Source organism: Podarcis raffonei, chromosome 15 (genome assembly GCF_027172205.1).
Source record: "Podarcis raffonei isolate rPodRaf1 chromosome 15, rPodRaf1.pri, whole genome shotgun sequence".
NCBI classification, from domain to species: Eukaryota; Metazoa; Chordata; class Lepidosauria; order Squamata; family Lacertidae; genus Podarcis; species Podarcis raffonei.
In genome coordinates, this window is record NC_070616.1 from 33,190,788 (window position 1) to 33,213,284 (window position 22,497).

The 22,497-nt window shown below is 45.6% G+C and overlaps 1 protein-coding gene across 7 annotated transcripts in view; it reads left to right on the forward strand.

The window, feature by feature from the left end:
- ROBO3 (roundabout guidance receptor 3) overlaps window positions 1-22,497 on the forward strand; it is a 354,058-nt gene that overhangs the window by 271,127 nt on the left and 60,434 nt on the right. For 6 of the 7 annotated variants that reach the window (XM_053367474.1, XM_053367476.1, XM_053367477.1 and 3 more), the window contains exons 4-9: window positions 7-127; window positions 2,253-2,391; window positions 5,870-5,997; window positions 8,884-8,895; window positions 17,568-17,692; window positions 20,691-20,862. In XM_053367474.1, coding sequence (XP_053223449.1) covers window positions 7-127; window positions 2,253-2,391; window positions 5,870-5,997; window positions 8,884-8,895; window positions 17,568-17,692; window positions 20,691-20,862 — 697 coding nt within the window. The remainder of the gene's footprint in view (window positions 1-6; window positions 128-2,252; window positions 2,392-5,869; window positions 5,998-8,883; window positions 8,896-17,567; window positions 17,693-20,690; window positions 20,863-22,497) is intronic. The other variant, XM_053367475.1, reaches the window with a different exon arrangement.

Sequence of the window (22,497 nt, forward strand, 5' to 3'; positions counted from 1 at the left end):
CTCTAGATCCGAGGTGGGAAGCTGATGATGTCCAACACGAGGAAGAGTGACGCTGGCATGTACATCTGTGTGGCCACCAACATGGTTGGAGAACGGGACAGCGAGCCCGCGGAGCTGGTGGTCTTCGGTACGTAGGAGCAGGAATCTGGCAGGGGAGACGGGAATCGGACGGAGAGGGAAAGGGAAAGTGGAGTTCTCAGGGTCAAAAAGGAAGGGGGAAATCCACAAGGAAAGATCTGTGATAAGTTCCCCTGTGAGTTTTTTTCTATTGCTTGGAAGCAGCCAGGGAGGGGTGTGAGAATGAGAACAGAATGGTTAACTTTCCCCCCTTTGTTTATTTATTTTTTTGAATTATTTTTTTAAAAATAGATTTACAGTGGTACCTTGGTTCTCAAACTTAATCCGTTCTGGAAGTTCGTCCCGAAACCAAAGCGTTCCAAAACCAAGGTGTGCTTTCCCATAAAAAGTAATGCAAAACGGATTAATCCGTTCCAGACTTTTAAAAACAACCCCTAAAACAGCAATTAAACATGAATTTTACTATCTAACAAGACCATTAGTATCTGGGGAAATCTGGAGAGCATTTTCTTCCATTGAAAATGAGTCTGCAAATTCCTTTACTCAAAGCCCAGACCTCTTGCTTGACTATTCAATTTTACTTTTTTTAAAAAGCAAAAACAAAAAACAAGTCTCTGGTCCTGTGGAAATATAAAGAAAATGTGAGCAGGCTGGATTCTACCCAATTGCTCGTTACTACTGGAATCAGTAATGAAGGGCTGAACATTTCTCTGTTTTTTTATTTTTATGTGGAAAACCTTCAGTTTCATAAGGTCGTTACTAACAATGAATGGACACCAATTGCAAACAACAATATTACGCAAGCATGATAGTATCAAGTTTGTTGCTTTGTTTACTGAACACAAATAAAATGAACATGCTAAATTAGATCAGTCTCTAGGGAATCAAAAATTTTTCCCATGCAAACTGAGCATTTCCCCATGAAAATTAGTCTTGTATCAGAAAGCCCATATCACAGGCTGGAATGCAGCCATCCCACAATTTGTTGTTTGGTTTTGAAAGTTTTCTACAGCATTGCAGCTGGCTATTTTTGGTTGCAAGGCAAGTTATGTTGCTTTACGGACACTGTTGCTTTGGGGTAACTCAAGTACAGTGCTATCCATCTTCAGTGTTTCTGTGGCAGGAAATATCTTCTATCTGAGCGAGTCCTGTCTTAACCTGATATTGCAATTCTGTGCGCCCTTCTTGGTGCCAAGGGGCATCCTGTGGGCTTTTTGATGATTAGAATACAGAAGTGTCTAAAGTTGTTTATTAAGCCAGGACCACCTCCAGGGGACCCCGTGCAAAGGGGCCTCTTATGTTGGTGGGGGTCCCCAGGGCAGGAATATCATCATCATCATCATCAAACCTTTTATTGGCATCACATTGTTGTTGTTGTTGTTTAGTTGTTTAGTCGTGTCCGACTCTTCGTGACCCCATGGACCAGAGCACGCCAGGCACTCCTGTCTTCATTGGCATCACATCCAAAACAAATCAATACAGAATTACCACTTCCCCAGTGGCACAAAACATTTGCTAAAAGAAAGGAGGCAGAGCAGTCTATGGTCACATCTCTAGGTCTCCAGGGAGATCAGACATCTGCAGTGTATTTTGACAACAAAAACCAAATAGAGATATTTAGCCACTAACATGCTGAGCTCCTGATCATTCCCCAGTAATAGAAAATGTATGACCTCCAACTCTGGTTTCCATTTGGGGATACAGAGTTGATCTAGAAATTGCTGACGGATATATAGTTTACAATTAAGAACCATATGAGCCCAGAATCCAGAACCTACCACACCAAACAGAGTTCATTCCCAGGTAGATGGGGACGCTTTAATGGGTGGAGACCGCCGAGGGGAGAACATTGAGATGAGCGCCCCTGAACCATCTCATGAACTACTATCTGAGAGGGCACCTTCTATGTGGAAATACTCGCGGACCACAGCCTGCTGACTGCAAGAACAGTGGGCAGGAACAGCAACAGCACTCCAGAGGCAGCTAGGAACCATCATGGTCATTTCCCACAATGCCATGCAGTTGTTCCAGGGCATTGTGGGAAAATAAAAAAGACTGGCGTAGCTGAATGGCAGACCTCAGTGCTGGTGGACCTTGCCCAGGGCAGCAGTGGTAGGCCTGCCTCTGTGCTGGTCCTTTTCCTCAAACACCATTTCCTGCCTGTGTCCTGACAGAGCGGCCCACGTTCATCAAGAGGCCCATTAACCAAGTGGTGCTTGCTGAGGACACCGTGAATTTCCACTGCGAAGTGCAGGGGGACCCTGTGCCCACATCCCGGTGGCGTAAGGAGGAAGGGGAGCTTCCTCGAGGGAGGTAAGTGGCGCCTTTTCACCTTCGGGGCTTGCAGGATGGGCAGGCGGGTAACTTGCAATCCCGGTGGGAGATAGTAGACTGCAAGTTTGGGCTGGGCTGTTCCTTTGCCGCACACTGACCCAATGGCCTGGGGCCACGCAGCATCTCTCAGCGCCATTCCCCATCTCTAGAACAAGGTCTGTCAGCCACCTTGCACTTGAGAAGAGCTATGAAAATTGCTGGCAATAGCAGTAATGGCTGGGAAGAGATTGAGGGCCGGATCTGCTTCACCGCGGAGCCGACGAAATAATAATAATAATAATAATAATAATAATAATAATAATAATAATAATAATAATTTATTATTTGTACCCCGCCCATCTGGCTGGGTTTCCACAGCCACTCTGGGCGGCTTCCAACAAAGATGAAAAATACACAAAATTGTCACATATTAAAAACTTCCCTGAACAGGGCTGCCTTCAGATGTCTTCTGAATGTCAGGTAGTTGTTTATCGCTTTGACATCTGATGGGAGGGCGTTCCACAGGGCGGGCGCCACTACCGAGAAGGCCCTCTGCCTGGTTCCCTGTAACTTGGCCTCTCGCAGTGAGGGAACCGCCAGAAGACCCTCGGAACTGGACCTCAGTGTCCGGGCAGAACGATGGGGGAGGAGACGCTCCTTCAGATATACTGGAGCGAGGCCGTTTAGGGCTTTAAAGGTCAGCACCAACACTTTGAATTGTGCTCGGAAACGTCACTAATTCGCGCTGCCAAAAGGGTAAACCACAACACTGTTTCGGATACCCTCGTCTTGGTTGGCGATGAGCTATTCTGCTTAATTCCCCGGACAATGAGCCTGACAATGCCTATTAGCGCAGGCGATTGCACAAGGTGCTGTGCAATTAAAGAGAGAGCCATCTTTATCTCTCTTCCTCCTCCCCGCCCCCAAATGTATCAATGTGAAAATGAAGCGCTTTCTTTCTTTCTTTTTTTTAGACAAGGGTTCTGATAGGGAAGGTGCTCCCAAGCTGGCGAGGAGAGAGATTAGGTTGCCTGCACCACTGACCCCAAAAATTCGCTTAAGATTGTTAATATGGTTAATGTGGCATAGAACATGAAGAGGAGAGCTCTTTTTTCAATTCAGTTGATAGTTCCTGGGGAATGTGGCTATTTAGGCAGGATTATCTTGTGGGTTTAGTGTTTCCAGTTCCAGTGAACACTTGCAGTTAAGAAAAAGGAAAAAAGTGTGTATATTAGTTGTTGCCAATTGTCACAGAGAGGAACCCATAGCATACAGAATGTGGCATGTGGAGTTGTATTTATTTATCCATATCTAATACTACATTTATATCTCTCTTTCCCTCCAAAGTGCTCAGGGTGGCATGCATGCTTTCCCCCTTCCTTATTTTAACATTACAACGACCCTGTGAGGTAGGTTAGACTGAGAGACAAGCGACTGGCCCCAGGTCACCTAGCGAGCTTCATGGCTGAGTGGAGATTTGAACCCGCATCTCCCAGGTCCAACCGCTATACCACAAACACTGCCCCAATGTATCTGTCACAGCAACCCTGTGAGGTAGGTTAGGCTGAGAGACAAGCGACCGGCCCCAGATCACCCAGTGAACTTAATGGCTAAGTGGAGATTTGAACCCGGGTCTCCCAGGTCATGCTCCAACTCTCTGGTCACCGCACCACACTGGCTTTTGGCTTGAGAGAAGCCATTGTTCAGTGGTGGGGCACATGGTTTGTATGCAAATGGCACTCAAAAGTTGTGACCCCACATCCAGCTGAGCCTAACTCATATAATAATAATAATAATAATAATAATAATAATTTTATTTATACCCCACCCTCCCCAGCCAGAGCCAGGCTCAGGGCGACTAACACCAGTAATATTACAGGAAAAACATAATGGGGGGGGGGAGAATCAATTTAAAATACAGGAGGTACACACATTACCTCAGATGGCTATCATTTCTGTTTGTGTCTTGAGTCGTGAGGGGTCACTGGGCTCAGAAGTGGATTGGCAGGCTGAGATGGACTAGGAAGAAGAACAGGGGGGGGGGTGATATTGGGAGTGGGGAGGGCTGAGACTGGGGATCAGAAGCTGGAAGAGGCAGGTATCTACTTTCTCCCAGGATATGGCTGCCCCAACTGAGGAAGCCCCCGCTGGGGAAAAGAACACATCAACAGAATCTGTAAAAGGCACCAGTCAACAGCTAAGGGGGGGAGGAACTAGAGGCAGAAGGAGAAGGCACAGCCTGGTCACCCAGAGTGCAGTGCACCCTCCCGTCACTGTGATCACGCACATCCTCACTGATGCATTTTGCTTCAGCGTACTCAACAGACTTACAAGGCACAACAAGAGTCTTGCGAGTAAGCTTGTCTTGCTCCATCTTTAAAAGCACATGTGAGTGGGGGGGGTGTGTGTTGACTTTCTTGACCAAAGAAACAGAAACAGACTTCAAGCGCAGTTCAGACTGTACATGGGGGTTTAGATGACGGGATGTTCCTTCCCCCAGCCGTGAAATAAAAGAATAGCAGCACTTCCTTACACATAGCAATTTGGAGTGTCAGGGGAAAGGTTAGGCTAAAACCCTTCTTGACATGCTAGCTTTCTGTGCGCAAGGCTAGGCTAATGTCAGAGACTGGGCAGAGGAGGAATGGTGGAGACTGCCTCCCCCATCCTGACCCTTCCAGGGAGAAGGAAGAGGAAGACAGTATAGATCAGGCATAGGCAAACTTCAGCCCTCCAGATGTTTGGGACTACAATTCCCATGATCTCTAGCTAACAGACCAGTGGCCAGGGATGATGGGAATTGTAGTCCCAAACATCTGGAGGGCCGGAGTTTGCCTATGCCTGGTACAGATTTACAACAGGAGTTTGAAGGAGGTAGCAGCTCAGAGGCAGATGAGGGGGAAAGCTGAGAAATCATGGCAGAGCCAGAACAACATCCAGCTGACACGTTGTCATTAGAAAGCATTCCAGACCCCCTCTCTCCCAGAACCTGGCGAGTCTTGAAAGTAGGAGAGCAAAGATCTCCAAGACAGAGGGCAGGTAGCAGCACCCGTAGAGGAGACGATGAGAATGAGGAAGAGGGAGAGACGGTGGGTGGAGATTCACTCGGGACAACGCCATTATCCAAGAGGCTGGGTTCTAGAGGCTCTCTGTAAAGATTGAAATAAAAAAAGAAAATAAGAAAGTTTTCCCTGTCTTTCCTGGGCAACCAGCTGGGAGCCGCTGACAGCATCCTGACAGCTAAACTGACACGCTAGCTTTATATGCGCAAGGCTAAGCCAAATTGACATGCTAGCTGTCTGCATGCAAGGCTAGACTAAATCCCTTCTTCCTGACTTTCTGTGTACATGGCTGGACCAATACCCAGTTTCCCCCTGGCATTTTGGTACAGCTGAGACACAAGTTTTCCACTTCAGTTAGAACTGGGCTTCGGTGACGTGACAACTCTTCCATTCTTTTGCTTCTTTCCTTTAATTCCAAGATCGGAGGTCCAGAATGACAACACTCTGCGCATCAGCCGGGTGAGTGCAGAGGATGAGGGCACTTACACCTGCGTGGCAGAGAATAGCGTGGGCAAATCAGAGGCCTCAGGCTCCCTTAGCGTCCACGGTGAGTATGTCTCAATTGGCTGAAGATGTTTGTTGCTGAAGAGGGTGCATTGTGGAGTGTTGAAAAGATAAATGCAGGGAAGGGTAAAAACACATGTCCACTGAGCTCACATTGCCAGGGCAGCTGCTGTATGTAGCTCAGTAGCACCAAATCCAGCAGCAAAAACTAATGCAAACAGAGTCAACTAATCACGACTCAGGGGCACAGGCTGTCGGGAAACATTGATTCGGCAAAAATTCACCCAGTAATTCAAGGAGAAGTGGTTTTGCACATTGCCCCTCACCTCTTTGTTTTTCAGTGATTCGTTTTTCCACTTCATCAGCACATTTTTACCTGAAGTAAGGCCCTCTGAGCTCAGTGGAGTTTTCTCTGGGTAGACACACATAGAATTGCACTTTCAATTTCTGCTTCCACGCTAACTCAGGCTTCTTTTTCTTTTCTTTTTGGGTTTGCTTTCAAATAAAGCAACTTCACATTTTTGCAAGGCATTTTGGGTTTTTTAAAAAGAGAGCAAGAAAAGAAATATAAATGTAGAATATGTTTCCCCCAGTATTTTCGGTTTTTAAAAAGGTTGCATTTTTAACAAGCCTGCTTTGGTCACTGCTCTAAAAGTGTGCATTTTTCTATCAATACTCAGTTGCTGTCCGCTATAACGGTAGGCCTAAGTGCACAGAAGGCAGCCATTTTTTAATGGTGGTGCCATTTTGAATTTCTCAATGTGCACCTGAAAACCCGGCATTCTGAGAAAAGCAAAATGGTGACCGCCATCCTTCCAGAGCTCTGATTCATTTCTACCCCACTCCCCAGAACAATGTCACTGAAAAAGTTATTAATTGAAACACCTTGTTTCAAACTGGTTGAACCACCTTCTATGTCATTTTATTGCAGTCTACTTACATAATTCTGTCCACCTGAAGTTCCCTTCACATTCTGAATTGTCTGATCTTCTCCATGGAGCAGTGCTCCCAAAGGACAACCTGTCATTCTCCTGTTCTGGATTTCCAGGACTGTTTTATTCACATTACTAAACATTCACAGTTGGTCTCAATTTTCAGTTGGCCATATCTCTGCCACCCACCATTGATAGATTTTTGATGCACACAAGCGTGTAGATACATTAATTACAGCACCACACAAAAAGAATGATATGATCATATCAGGATTCCCTTTTGTGCAGTGATTGTTCAGTGTGCATGATGTTTATGTGCTGTAAAATGGAGACATCAGCTGAAAACTATGGCCAATGTCACATGCGACAATTCCAAAATGAATTGCAGAAATGTTTCCAAGTTAAACTGGAATGCAGGCAGGCTGGAACCCAGAACGCAGAGATGGCACACGGAACAACAGAGAAACATTGGACACCCATCCAACTTTACAAACCTGGCTTGCTCTTCTTCTGAATTTTGCAAATCGCATCCTGTAAAAACGTTCCTTCTAACTGCGGCTCGATACGAGTCAGTTGTGTGCTGTAGCACATATAGACCTATAAAGTGATGGGCCTCTTGCAGTTGGATGTATTGCATGAGATGTGTATAAAATAAAGGACAGAATAAGGCACCTTGTGTTCTAGGCAGAGGGGAAACTGAGCTGCAACCAGCAAAGTGTCAAAGGGGGAAAACATTCCTATTCTCTCCCTCAAAAAGTGGGATTAACTGGGAAATGGGGCAAATTTGGCCCTCACTCCCAGAGCATACCCCTTTCCTTATCCCATCGGATGCTTCTTACTGAATTAAATAAGAAGTAGCTCTTAGAAAGACCATTCTAGTGGGACCAAGCCTACCCCTTGCTCCTGAGAGTGCATGGCAAATCTCCACTGATAAATATCCCAGGTGCGCTTAGTGCATCACTGTATTCATAGTAAGGTAAGGTTCGGCTTTGGGCTGAATAGTCTTCTGGGAGCCTTCCCCGCCACCTGTCACTTCCTGAAGCGTTGGGGGAGCTTCCTGTTCATATCTGCTGAGCAGGGCCCAATGCCGTCTCTAGGATTGAGTGGGCCCTCAGTGGGCCCTGTTAACAGGGAAGAGGCAGGATGTGCCAATTGAGAGCCCTTGTAGGTGTTATCAGATCTTCTTGGCAAAGTGGAAATGGTAACATGGTTAAGGGGGTGGGCCCTCTGCTGGTCTTAGACCTCCAGCAAATGTCCAGGCTTGCCGTTCTCTGGAAATAGCTGTGCCCTAGACTTCTGCCCCAAAGTTTGGCCCTGATGGGTTTCTCGGTTTGCTTCATGCTCTTGAGATCAATGGCCACAGGAATACACGTTAACCTGTAAGATACAACAGCAACATCTTGGCTGCAGGTCCTGCAGTTCCTTGCATTGTCTGCTAATTCCCAGCTTGGGTTTAAGAAGATGCAAAGCTGCTTATTAATGAGTCCTAGAGCCACATCATTTCGTTACTTAACATATTCCGTTTTTGCATTTTACCTCTGCTCTGTCCCAAAGGTTCAAAACAGACCACCCTTCTATAAAAGCCCATAGCATGAAATTGAATTTTATCTGTAATAAAAATCTCAGTGAAGTCTCTGGCAAACTGCAGAAGAATAAAACCTAAACTAAACATCCATCTCCTCTCCCAGTATTAACTCTGGTCACTAAAGCTCAGTCCAAACAAGAAGACTTTATAGCATTAGCAGAGGCTTCTCCAGCTTTGGCATGTCTCTAAAGGGAGGGAAATCTGTGGTTGTAGCATGCCACGGAGTACATCTGTACTTCATATCGCTTTGGCAAAGAGATCGGCTCAGATTTGGCCTTTGGTTAGCCTTGCACTCTAATTCTGGGTCTCCCTACTTGTTGACGCTTTAAACATTCATGCCAGATTAATTTGATCCAACTCATCTCATGCTTTTTTATTTTTTTGTTTTTTTCATATGTTCTCTTTGGTCCAGTTGGCCCATTCCGTAAGTATTCATTTCATCTCATTAACACTGCTGCATGCTGGGATGACTAAGGGTTGGAGTTCCTTGGTCGGTTTTGTGCATGTGCCTACTCCCCGCTTTTCTTTTCCTTTCCTTTTTTTTGAAACCACAGTGAGAGCAGTTTTTCCTGTGTGAGTTCTGTCTTCCGGTTGCCCAGTGCTAAGAGGAACTCATTGCGCCTGGTTGTCTAATTAGCCTTGCTTGCCCAACCTGGTGGCCTCTAAAAGTTGGACTTCAGCTCCCATCAGCCCCAACCAACATGGCCAGTGGTCAAAGATATTGGGAGCTGGGAGTCCAAAACAATTGGAGGGCATCAGGCAGTGGAAGGCTGGTCTAGATCTTTGTGCATCCTTCCATCCCCATCATTTCCCAACAATACAAGGTGGTATGGCATTTGGGTACTCTCCAGCACTGTTTTTCTAAGACAGTGGTGGCCAATTCCCATCATCCCTGACCACTGGTCCTGTTAGCTAGGGATGATGGGAGTTGTTGTCCCAAAACAGCTGGAGGGCTAAGTTTGGCCAGCACTGTTCTAAGATAAGGCTAAGATGCCCAATTTACCATGTAAACCTATGCACTTGACATACTCCTTATCTTAACCCCAGGTAAGGATGCATAAGATTACAGACCTGCATGTAATCCCATGTTTCTCTACTCAACAGTAAGTCCCACTGAGTTTAGTGAGACTTACTTCCTGGTAATGTTGGATTGCTGCCATTAGCGTTTTCATTCCTTTGTGCTCCCAGGATTCAAGTGCCATCTGAACTGGGCCATGTTTTCAGCAGTTGGTTTCTGGAAAGAAAGCATAGGATTGTGCTTGGCTTCTATCTTCCACAATGGGCACATTTCAGTCCTGACTCTCTTGGAATCGTGGCCATTGGCCGGAGATGATGAGAGTTGTGGTCCAGGAACACCAGGAGGGCACCACATTTACTACCCCTCTTCTAAGAAGGATGTAACTTTCCCACTGATAATCAAGTTTTCTTCCCTTGCCCATGTTTTGCCAAGACTTTAGTCAACAGTGATGATTCTCATGGGAAAGGGTTTTTCCTACCACCATTTGAAGCAAGGTGATTGCTGCATACATGGGCTAAAACAAATTGTGTTGGAGATGGTTGTGACTTACCTTTCAGGGAATGAACTGATTTCAGGATTTGCCCAATTTCTCAGTAAGTGAGAGAACTGGACAAATTATAAAAATAAATTCATTTCCTCCCCTTCAAGTGTTCCCAACACATACCGCAAAGTTTCCAGACTTTTGACTTTTTTTGCGCACGAAACCTTCTGGTGCAACCCCAAAATTTATGCTTGGAACTGCCTCCCAGACCAATGGTTTGATATCACCTCACTTGCTTCATTCAGAGTCTTCTGCAAAACCTACCTTCTCTGCCAATCCTTTGGCACAACCTTTGCACACCCCCCCCAGCACTGCCCCTGCTTTTAACTCACCCTTTAGCTATGCCCAGGGACGCGGGTGGCGCTGTGGGTTAAACCACAGAGCCTAGGACTTGCCAATCAGAAGGTCGGGGGTTCGAATCCCCGTGACGGGGTGAGCTCCCGTTGCTTGGTCCCAGCTCCTGCCCACCTAGCGGTTTGAAAGCACGTCAAAGTGCAAGTAGATAAATAGGTACCACTCCGGCGGGAAGGTAAACAGCATTTCCATGCGCTGCTCTGGTTTCGCCAGAAGCGGCTTAGTCATGCTGGCCATATGACCCGGAAGCTGTACGCTGGCTCCCTTGGCCAATAAAGCGAGATGAGCGCCGCAACCCCAGAGTCAGCCACGGCTGGACCTAATGGTCACGTGTCTCTTTACCTTTACCTTAGCTATGCCCAAAGCACATGCAGCTGACACAACCCCATATTGCTTTCCTGTTTCCCACCTGCCTCGAGTTCCTTTTTCCTTCCCCTGTGGTGAATTTTAGACTGTAAGCTCCTCAGGGCAGCGACCTGACCACTTGTCCTCCATAAAGCACCCTTCACACTGTTGGCCCTACTTAAATAACGAAAAAGGTAATTGCAGAATATGAATTTCCCCAGTCTCTAAGCGCTTAGCTGCAATAAAAAGAAAGGGGAGGGGATATCTTCTTGTGAACTAGTCCATGGCGCCATGCCTTTGCCTTCAAATGCATTTTTGTACCGTGACATCACTTGTCAGGTCGACAGGCTTGCCCTGCATCTGTGGCTTACATATCCCTAATAACAACCCTGGGAATAGCTGCTGTTGCCCTTTCCTCTGACGCACAGCAGCCCCATCAAGGGCTTATCTTCTCCTTCTCCTTCTCCTTCTACCCTTTTCTTTTTGCCAATAAATCACCCTCTAACAAAGCACGCTTCTCTTCTTGTAGCTGTGAAGATAAGGGCCCACAGGTGAGCGAGAGATGCCAGGTGATAGGAGACGCTGCCTGCCCTGGTCCCCCCTTTCTTTGCTAGAAACCCAGTTCAATTTCCTGCCTGGAGGGGGGTGGGGGGTTGGCCAGCCATCATCTCTTATCTCCATGCTGAATTTGTGGGCAGCAGGGACCATTTTCCTTAGACGCCCCAAGGTCGTTCCTGCCCTCTGAGTTTCTTTTTTTATCTTTCCCTTTGAAGTGGGGTGAGGCTTCGCTGGAGGGGCAGTAATGAATTTCCTGAGTCACAATATCCTTTCCATCATCCAGACTCCTCCAGCCTTTGAAGTGGCGCCTGGTGCAGTCCGGGTGTGTGTGTGTGTGTGTGTGTGTGTGTGTGTGTGTGTGTGTGTAATCTGGGAAGAGGGCTTTCCCAGCAACCATTAACCAAAGAGCTGAAATGGACCCCCCTCCCTCCCTCCCATTTACATTTTTATTTGATTGTGGAGCAGGTGGCATCACCAAGACAGCAGGCTGTTGCTCTGGAAGGTCAGAGGTCTCCTGCCTTGCATCCAGGCACATGTTAAGAAGGACCCTGCTCATCCCCACCCCCTTCTCGCAGAATCGGCCCAAGGCAGCTGATCTCTGATTTCAGTGCCAGCCAAATGACCCTTCCTGTGGCTGCTGGCTGCCAGGTTCCCTCATAACACACACACATCATTTGGTGAAGTGATTTCCAGGGGACAAAGCCTGACCTTCCGCAAAGGAGAAGTGGCCTTTGCCAGCCCAAAAGAAAAGGCTGGCAGATTCTTTTCCTCGCTTCCCTCCCTCGCAGGATTTATGGACATTAAACATGGGGAGGGAGGGAGAGGGAGAGAAAGAGAATGAGGTTGTTCCGGACACTGTGACGAAACCTGACCCACAGCCTCAAGTTACAATACCCTACACAGACGTTTGTAGAAGTGGGCCTGACCCTACCCTCCAACTTTTGATGTTTTTGGGGGGGGGGATTTGGTTACCCACAGTGCTTGCACCAAGCATTGGAAAGTCAGGATGATAAAAATCAAGGCAGGAAATATCCTAAGCACCTGATCACCCCAAGGCTTTTGTACATTTTGTGCTGGTAGTATGGCCCTAAAAAATTGTTTTTCCAACCTTTGAAGGGTGAGATTTCAGAAACCTTTCAGGTTTCGGAGTGTGCTACCTATCTGAGACTCTATCTCAATCTTTTGTGTGTGACTTCATTTATTTCAAATATGTATAAAATTTTAAAACAGCCTTTGCTTATGGGTCTCTTAACGTGATTTTATGAGCATGGAAGTAGAAAGACAAAAACTACACAGGATTGTGTTCTCTTGGGGTTGAAGCAAAGGGTCACTGTGCGCTCTCAGATGTTAGGATCTGGAGGCAAAGGAGAATGATACAGAAGGCTGATCCAATATCATAAATCAAGACGTGCTAAATATCTTTGTGGCAACTTGGCTGGAGTTTGGGAGGATTGGATATGAGAAACCCGAGTTTCATGCTCATCCATGATGCTAACTGAGTGACTTTGCACAACATGAGGGCACCCCATTCAGACAACATTGAGGCTGAGTAAGTGCCACATCCACACATTCAGTTGGACATCTGAATGGAGCATCATACACCAAGGGATAACTCACCTGCAGTCTTCCAGACAGTGGACTTTCATCACCTCTGACTATCAGTGACCCATATCTTTGGTCCAACCCAATTCCAGTGAAACTTTGGTAACTGCTGTCATGATTCATCACTGCTGGTTCCTGAAATAGCAATCACAGTTACATGTCTCATGCTGCCAACTTTATTGCTGTTTCTCTCCACCACTATCAAGCACAGTGGCTCTTGTGAGCCAACCCAGGACCCGGAATAGGAGCAACATAGGGGGCAATGGAACTGGGCATTGCTGCAAATTTAACTCCTGTCTGCATAGATCCTGTCTGCATAGATATAGGGACGCGGGTGGCGCTGTGGGTTAAACCACAGAGCCTAGGGCTTGGTGATCAGAAGGTCGGCGGTTCAAATCCCCACGACGGGGTGATCTCCCGTTGCTCGGTCCCTGCTCCTGCCAACCTAGCAGTTCGAAAGCACGTCAAAGTGCAAGTAGATAAATAGGTACCACTCCAGCGGGAAGGTAAACAATGTTTCTGTGCACTGCTCTGGTTCACAAGAAGCGGCTTAGTCATGCTGGCCACATGACCAGGAAGCTGTACGCCGGCTCCCTCGGCCAATAAAGCGAGATGAGCGCCGCAACCCCAGAGTCATTCATGACTGGACCTAATGGTCAGGGTTCCCTTTACGTTTACCTTTAGGGGGCAATGGAACTGGGCATTGCTGCAAATTTAACCCCTGTCTGCATAGATCCACACATACCCACCCCTTCCCATGAACCATTTCTAGCGCCAGTCAATAACTATTAAACATCAGGAGGATTTTTCCCCATTCCATGGAAATTCTGCCAGAAAAGACTTCTGGATGGGGGAGGGCTGGTTAACAAGCAGTCACACCCCCCTTGCGATTAGCATGCGGGTAACCTAGCACTCACAACTTCATTAAAGTAAGGCTTGCAGTGATCAGCATGACAATAGTACACCTGAAGCTCCTTCCCTCCCTTTCTTATAGTGCCTGGTGCCCTATAAATACTTTACAGCTCTGCAAGAGGAATGGGGCATTGTCTCTCTCTCCTTCTCTAGGTAGTTTGGGAGGGAGGGCAAAGAGGAGATAAGGCAGGTGATTAGCATTTGTAAAACCCGGTGCCATTTGTCTTGCATTGAGAGGAGAGAAAAGGTTCCAAACCAGGCAGAGGTGCTCAGGGAGGAATTTAAATCTGCAACATTATTTATGGCCCGGTGGCTGATTTAGAGGGTCTTTTTTTCTTTTCTTGCCTCTCTCTGTCTCCTCCTTTCCTTTCTTCCATTGCAAGATGATATCCTTTGCATGCATTTATAGACTGGATTTTAAATAAATAAATAAATAAAAGTCCAAGCCTATCTGGAAGCACATTAATATGTTTGATTTCCTCTGTGAAGTTATAGCTTGTGTTCCTTTACCATACCCCAGTGGTTTGCATTTCTCCTTTCTTTATCTCTTCCCTTGTTAAATGCCTCTTCCTGTTCTTGCTTTAAAATCTTCTGGGTTGCCCATACTGTGAAAGCAGGTGCTCCAGATATCTAGAAACATTGGAAGCCACCTAATGCAGAATCAGACAACTGGTCCAACTAGTTATTTATTGTCTGACTGGCAGCATCTCTGCAGGGTTTCATATACGGGTCTTTTCCAGCCCTACCAGGAGATGGTGGGGCTTGAACCTGGCACCTTCTGCACTCAAAGCGTGTGTGCCGTACCAGCAAGCTCCACCCCTTCCCCAAACGAGCGAGCTATAAATGAGTGGGAGCCAGATAGAAGAGGGTCAGAACCCACACGATCATGCACGACATACGACACAATTTTCACAACCCCATTCCACAAGAGGACCAGCAGGTCTTTCAATCCATCTGGATTAAAAGATGCTAATTCTTATAAAGTTCATTGGCTGCTGCTATGACTATTATTAGTTCAAACCAGTTAAGAGAGAGAAAGTAATGAAGGCACAGACATTCTTTTTCCAGAGGCGAGATTTCACATGACACAAGAGCTTCCCAGTAGGCAGAGTGAATAGGTAGTTATTCCCCTCCCTATTTTATAAGAGGGTGAAAAGATAGCTACAAAATACATCTATTCATAGACTCATATAGTTGTAAGAGAACCTGAATATCATCTAGTCCAACCCCCTGCGATGCAGGAATATGCAGCTACCCCATACAGGGATCGAACCTGCAACCTTAGACTTATCGGCACCACGCTCTAACCAACCGAGCTACTGAGTGCTGTCAATGTCTTTGGGGCAGAACCTTTATTTTCAATTCAAAATCCTTTATTAGGCATATCACACCTCACAATAACAAACAAACATAATATACAGACTGTATAAAATACGGGCTCAGCGAACACAATTTATCCCAGTCCTATTCTTAACTCCAAAAAATAAATCAATGTACATAAATAATATAATACAACACAGCAACATCACCTACCATTAAAACCACTAAGTCTCTTTATCATGGCCCATTCTTTCTTCATGGACAGCACTTAAAAATTCAGCCGCTATTAAAGTAATTTGATCATCGCTGTCCGCCAGCAGGTCCTGAACAGTTGGTTGTGTAAATAACTGTCTATTAAATTTTAGGGCCTCAAATAATTGTCTTCTGGCATAGCTGCCAAAATCACAGGAAAAGAATATATGCTCTAGAGTATCGGGTTCCTGTTTTCTGCATTTACAGAGACGCTCTGATTCTGGGATAGCTAAGTATCTTCCTCTCACTACCGCCGAGGGAAACATGTTAAATCTGGCCAACATAAACAGCCTACACGATTCATGTTTCTTCAGATTTGTCATGTATCCCTTTTGAAAATCTCTACACAAAGGGAGATTTAGGTGGATAGGAGAGCAGGTGCTGCGCTTTGCAACCTCAAGCATGGCGAGAACACTTTTTTCTGTGAGGGTCTTCCTGATAATTTCCCATATATCTTTGGGATCAGAGGTTTCAAAATCAGTTAGGGTGAGCCCTATCGAATCCAGTTTTCTCCTACAAATCACTGATAGATTGTAGATTGCCCTATCACTTAAAAGATCGTAAAGTATAGTATTAGGGGATAGGGCTCTATAATGGAGGAAGATCCAATATTTCAAGGTCCTCAGCCATGCTCTTACTGATAAAGGCAGTATTCCCAGCTCACAACATATTGTTTCATATTTTACAGAGTTTGCAAGTCCTAATAATGACCTCAAAAGGGATGCGTGAAATTTATCCAACCTCTTGAGGTCACCTGAAATCCACACTGGTGTGCCGTATAGAAGTTGGGCACAGAGTTTCATGTCAATCACTTGCAATACAGCTGGAATAAATCTGTTTCCTACTGGAGAAAAAAAATAGGATTTAATATGGTGGGCTGTCACTTTGGCCTTAGCTATTGCAGCACATATATGTGTATTCCAATTCATATTATTTTTGAATGTGATTCCCAGATAATTGAAGTGCTTAACTTCCTGTATTAGATGTCCATTAATTATACAGCCTTTTGGGTTCCCTCTCTTTCTGAATTGCATAATCTTTGTCTTATCATAATTAATTTTGAGATTATTGAGAGAGCAGTAGTTTGAGAAACTCTTAAATAATTTTTTTAAACCCAAAACAGAGAGTGAAATAATTACAGCATCATCTGCATAAAGTAATAAAAAGAGTGGGCTATTGTTTAAATAAGGAGTATGAGTGGTTGCGTTTTGAAGAAATAATGGTAGGTCAGATAGAAATAAATTAAATAGGGTAGGGGCCAAGATACAGCCTTCCCTAACTCCTCGATTATTCAGAATAGGACCTGCAAGTCTACCATCTTTTGATACTTTAACATATATTTGGTTATTAGAATGTAAACTTTGAATCAGTGTAAGTAGATATGGGTCGATACCAAGGTGTTCTAGGTTAGTCCATAGTTTATTGCGGTCGACCGAATCAAAGGCACTTTTTAAATCCACAAATGCCACAAAGAGTTTACGTTTATTTCTCATGACATATTTATCCACAAGATGACTTAACACTAGACACTGGTCAAGAGTTGACGAGCCTGCCTTAAAACCAGCCTGCTCTTTACCAGGTAGACCTTTTGTCAGCATCCATTCTTCCAATTTAATAAGCAAAGATTTGGCATAGATTTTACTTATGCATGGTAACAAACATATAGGCCTGTAGTTCTCTTGGCAATTCCTATCACCTTTTTTAAAGATTGGTACCACTATTGAGTTGTTCCACGACTCAAGCACACGCAAATAGCCCAGAGACAGGACAGCAGAGTATAGCGACCAGGAACAAGAATGGAGAATTGATGTCCCTCCAGAATCAGCGGTTCTCAACCTGTAGGTCCCCAGATGTTGTTGGACTACAACTCCCATCATCCCTGAGCTCTGGCCATGCTAGCTAGGGGTGATGGGAGTTGTAGTTCAACAACATCTGGGGACCCACAGGTTGAGAAAGGCTGCTCCAGATGATGGTGTTGGACTTAAGCACCTGCCCTTGCCAGCATGTCCAAAGGTCAGAGATGAGGAGAGCTGTGGCTGATCAGGAGGAGCACATTTTCCCAATCCCAGGACTATAGCACTGGGTTTGGATATGAAAAACCTAGGACTGGACGGGTCCAGGGGTGGGTGCAGGTCTTAACTCCCCCAAAGTCTTAAACCTGTTTGTCTTTGTCTTGCCTCTCCTTTTCTCTCAGTTCCACCACAGTTGGTGACCCGTCCTCGAGATCAGATTGTAGCCCAAGGCCGCACCGTGACCTTTCAGTGCGAGACCAAAGGAAACCCACCGCCAGCCGTGTTTTGGCAGAAGGAAGGTAGCCAGGTAGGTGCGACCTTACCCAATACAGCATGTCCTCTTGCCTTCCTTTTCTGCAAATATGTGCCTGGGTGTGGATGCTGAATCTTTCGGCTTGCTTTTGTTCTGAGATGCAGTTGTCACGTGTGGTCAAATTCCATGCAGGAGTATGATAGGGAGGGTATAATGTTAGGGATGGATGGGGGAGTCTCTGTGTTGGAGAGGTGGTATTATTACAGTAGTACCTTGGGTTACAGATGCTTCAGGTTACAGACTCCGCTAACCCAGATATAGTACCTCGGGTTAAGAACTTTGCTTCAGGATGAGAACAGAAATCGTGCGGCGGCGGCAGCGGGAGGCCCCTTTAGCTAAAGTAGTACCTCATGTTAAGAACAGTTTCAATTTAAGAATGGACCTCCAGAACAAATTAAGTTCTTAATCCAAGGTACCACTGTATTATTATTATTATTTTCATATTATTATTATTATTATTATTATTATTATTATTATTATTATTATTATTATTAATTGAATTTATATACCGCCCTATACCAGGAGGTCTCAGTGCAGTTCACAGAAAAGATCAACATAAAAACCAGAATACAGTGGTACCTTGGTTTTCGGACATCTCAGAAGTTGAACATTTCAGCTTTCAAACACTGAAAACCCAAAAGTAACTGCTTCGGTTTTCGAACACTTTTTGGAAACCGAACGTGTCATGCAGCTTCCGTATTGAGTTTTCTGGATGGAAATGCCTGCTTCGGTTTTTGAACATTTTGGAAGTTGAATGGTCTTCCGGAACAGATTACATTTGAAAACCAAGGTTCCACTATGTGTAATGACAATAAAAACAACTAGCCGATAACACACCCCCCCCCCCCCGCAAAGGAACGATCTGTGCTGCTGCTGCCAATAATGAGTCCCATCCCTGAAGATCTGTTGGAGAATCTCTCCTCCTGGAGAAAATTGGTGACATTGTCCTCCTGGCTTCTCTGCCATGAAAAATGAGAAAAATTATGAGGGGCTGTAGCTGTAGCTTTTCTCCTGTTCTGCCCACCAAGGGTACAGGATGCGGTTATGCCTCTGCAGCAGGGGTGGGCAACTGAGCCCGATCCTTCTGTGGGCCAACTTTGACTGGTGGAACAGGGGACTGGTGACAAATTGAAGAGGTCTCACCTTTGAAATACATCTGAAATTGGTTTCAATGAAGGTCATTTGGAAAAGGACTTCAAAGCAGTGGCAGCCATGCCTTCACCTGCTGTCACCTGTGATGTGGCGACAGCAGGGAAAGTGGACCTAATTTGGGGAAAATGGCCTTCCTGGATAAATTAGGCCCACGAGTTAGAAGTTCACCACCCCTGTGCTGGACAGGCTTCATACTTCCTGGATCTATGCTTCATTTTGCTTTCTGTTTTTCTACTAGAACCTCTACCAACCAGAACCAGGTGCAAAATACATAGTTAGAATTAAAGGGTATATTTAATCTTTGAGCATCTTCTGAGTTCACAGGCCCTTCACACAAAAGTCTATTGCTAACTAAATTTATTTATTCCAGTAGCCTAAATTAGGTAGGGTTGCCATATGGCCGGAATTTCCCAGCCAGTCAGGAATCGATTGTCTGAAACAGTGTCTGGACAGGAATAGCTTAAATGTCCAGGAAAATCTGGACGTATGGCAACCCATGTTGGAAGCATAGTTTTTGGTGAATTTCATTAAAAATACAGTGGTACCTCAGGTTAAGTACTTAATTCGTTCCGGATGTCCGTTCTTAACATGAAACTGTTCTTAACCTGAAGCACCACTTTAGCTAATGGGGCCTCCTGCTGCTACTGCGCCACCGGAGCACAATTTCTGTTCTCATCCTGAAGCAAAGTTCTTAACCCAAGGTACTATTTCTGGGTTAGCGGAGTCTGTAACCTGAAGCGTATGTAATCCGAGGTACCACTGTAGCTCAAAAGGTTCTTCTTTTTTTGAGATTTTGCAAAAACAACTCCACAACTTTGCCCTCCCCTCAACAACAACAACAACAACAGAGCAACTTTGTGTCCCGATTTCCACTTTTTGAAATATGACAACCCTAAAATAGGTGAGAAATGTCATTTTGATTTCAGTTCCTAGCTGGAACCACAAAACAAACCGTAGTTACCTGATTTCAGACCTCACAGTGAACTGCGGTTAGTTTAAAACCCAAAGCAGATGCTTCTAATCTCTTCCTCTCGCATGTAAAATAGGGGAGGGGGAGGCACATGAGCTCAAGACTTGCCACAGCTCAGTCACGCAGCAGGAAACCACAGCTTCCTGTTATGTCTGAACTAGGCTGATGAAGAGAGAAGCTAGAGCCAGGGCTTTTTCAGCTGTGGCTCCGACCTGGTGGAACACTCTGTCACAAGAGACTAGGGCCCTGCGGGACTTGACATCTTTCTGCAGGGCCTGCAAGACAGAGCTGTTCCGCCAGGCCTTTGGCCAGGGCACAGCCTGACCCCCTCCCTCGGCAATCTTCGCGGAGCTCTGGCCCAATGGTGGCCAGTGGCTTGAATTTAATTAATATTATAATGAATGATTTTAGAGTGTTGTTTGTGTTGTACTTTTGTATTGTTTTATTGTTGTTAGCCGCCCTGAGCCCGACTTCGGCTGGGGAGGGCGGGATATAAATAAAATTTATTATTATTATTATTATTATTATTATTTCCAAGATGATTGCGTTTCCCCCAGGGCAGGCATAACTCCCTTGGAATTATGTATTAGGATTTGACATACTAATACATTTCATTACAAATACAAGGTACCTTTTTCTTAAGCATCTTTGGAGATTCACCCATTATCTCTTTTTGATCCCATGACAACATCCCACAGAAGGAAGGGGGAAACTATTGTGTCTCTCAAGAGGGAGACATTCTGGGAAATGGGCAGTGGGGAAGTGGACGGCAACCCAAGGCCATATTGGCAACCAAGGACCGCATTCTTCTTGCATGTTTTCAGGGGATGGGACTTGAAAATGCTTTTCCCCCCATTTTATTTTCTACAGATCCTGCTTTTTCCTAGCCAGCCCCCTCAGGCAATGGGCCGTTTTTCTGTGTCTCCAAGTGGCGAGATGAACATCATGGACGTGCAGACTTCAGATTCGGGCTACTACATGTGTCAAGCCATTAGTGTGGCAGGGAGCATCCTGGCGAAAGCTCTCCTGGAAGTGGAAGATGGTAAGTTATCTGCGAGTGGAAGATAAATTTTTCACGCCTGGGACAGTTTGGAGCGAGAGGCGCTGATGTACACCGACTCCACACAGATTTAACTGGGAGGAAATGCTTCCCTAATCCTTGGAGGGCGTGGCGGCAAGCCAAGTGATGCACAGACATGCTTATCATGTTCTTTCAAATCAAATAGCCGCTTATTAAGGAGGCAGGGAGTAATCCCAAAGTTTCTCAGCCTCTGGGGATGACTCACAGTTTAGCAATTCTTGGATCCAATTTCATTTATTACTTAGCTGGAACTGAGAGTGGCTCCTGCCTTAAACATGGTAGTACTGTGTGTGTGTGTGTGTGTGTGTGTGTGTGAGAGAGAGAGAGAGAGAGAGAGAGAGAGAGAGAGAGAGAGGTTGCAGCCCTGACCCCCCTTACCTGGGAGTAAATTCCTATCAATTTAGTAAAACATTTCCGAGCAAGATAGTTAGAATCACGTTGTAGGTGAGAATAGTGAAGGCATAAATCACAAAAAAAAAAAACAATTTGTTAGAGAGTCACAGTGGCTCAGTTCAAATGATCCTCCAAACCATGGTTCAGAACAGAGGTTTTCAACCTTTTTGAGTCCACAGCTCCCTTGATCAACTACATTCTTTCTGCAGCTCCCCTGTGAGGAAACACACTCTGAGCCTCAGTAGCCCCTCTATGTCACCCCTTGCCTGTACAGCTGGCAGCCCCTCATCCCTTTTGAACACCCTCCCTTGTGGAGTCTTCCCTCAGCCCCCTCTCCCCTCTCCTTGGGTGTCTCTGAGTCGCCGCCCCCTGCCCCAAAGAGAGGTGCCTCCTCATGACGCCCCATAGGGGCTGGAAAAAGGATGCGCCCCCCCCAGCCTTAGCAGCCTGACAGAGACTGGCCAAAGGTGGACATAAGGCAAACAAGCCTTGGGGCTACAGGTAGGTAGCCATGTTGGTCTGCCGTAGTCGAAACAACATTTTAAAAACCCTTCCAGTAGCACCTTAGAGACCAACTAAATTTGTTATTGGTATGAGCTTTTGCGTGCATGCACACTTCTTCAGATACTTCTTCAGCCTTGGGGCAGCAGAGATGTGAGAGGGCATCAGAGGAGGGAGGGAAGGAAAGAGGGACAAAGGCCAGTGTTGCCCAAGGCACCCCTGACTCTCATTCAAGGCACCCCATGTTGAAAACTGCTGGTTTAGAGGATTGGAAGTAAGCCTCTGGCATTAGCTCCTGTCACCACTTCCCTCTGTCTCACAGCTTCCTCTCCATTTAGTGATAAGCATAGTTTGCTGCAAGGTCCAAATTAGCCAAATAGGTTCACACTTGCCCTCAAAACCTGAATCAGATCCCATAGTCTGATTTCTAAAATGTCTGTTCCACACCTGTAAGCAATCAATTTTTTAACACAGCAGCACCTGCACTCTGGAACTCCCTGCTCATAGACATTAGGCAAGCTCCTTCACTGTACTATTTTTGGTAGCTGCTAAAAACCTTCTTCTTAAGGCAGGCTTACCCGGATATGTAAAACTGGTACATGTTTTAAAGTGGGGGGGGGGGTTGTAACATATATTTTAACTGCTTTTTTGTTGTTTTTTAAGGTTAACTTGTTTAAAACTCTGACTTTTATAGATAACTTT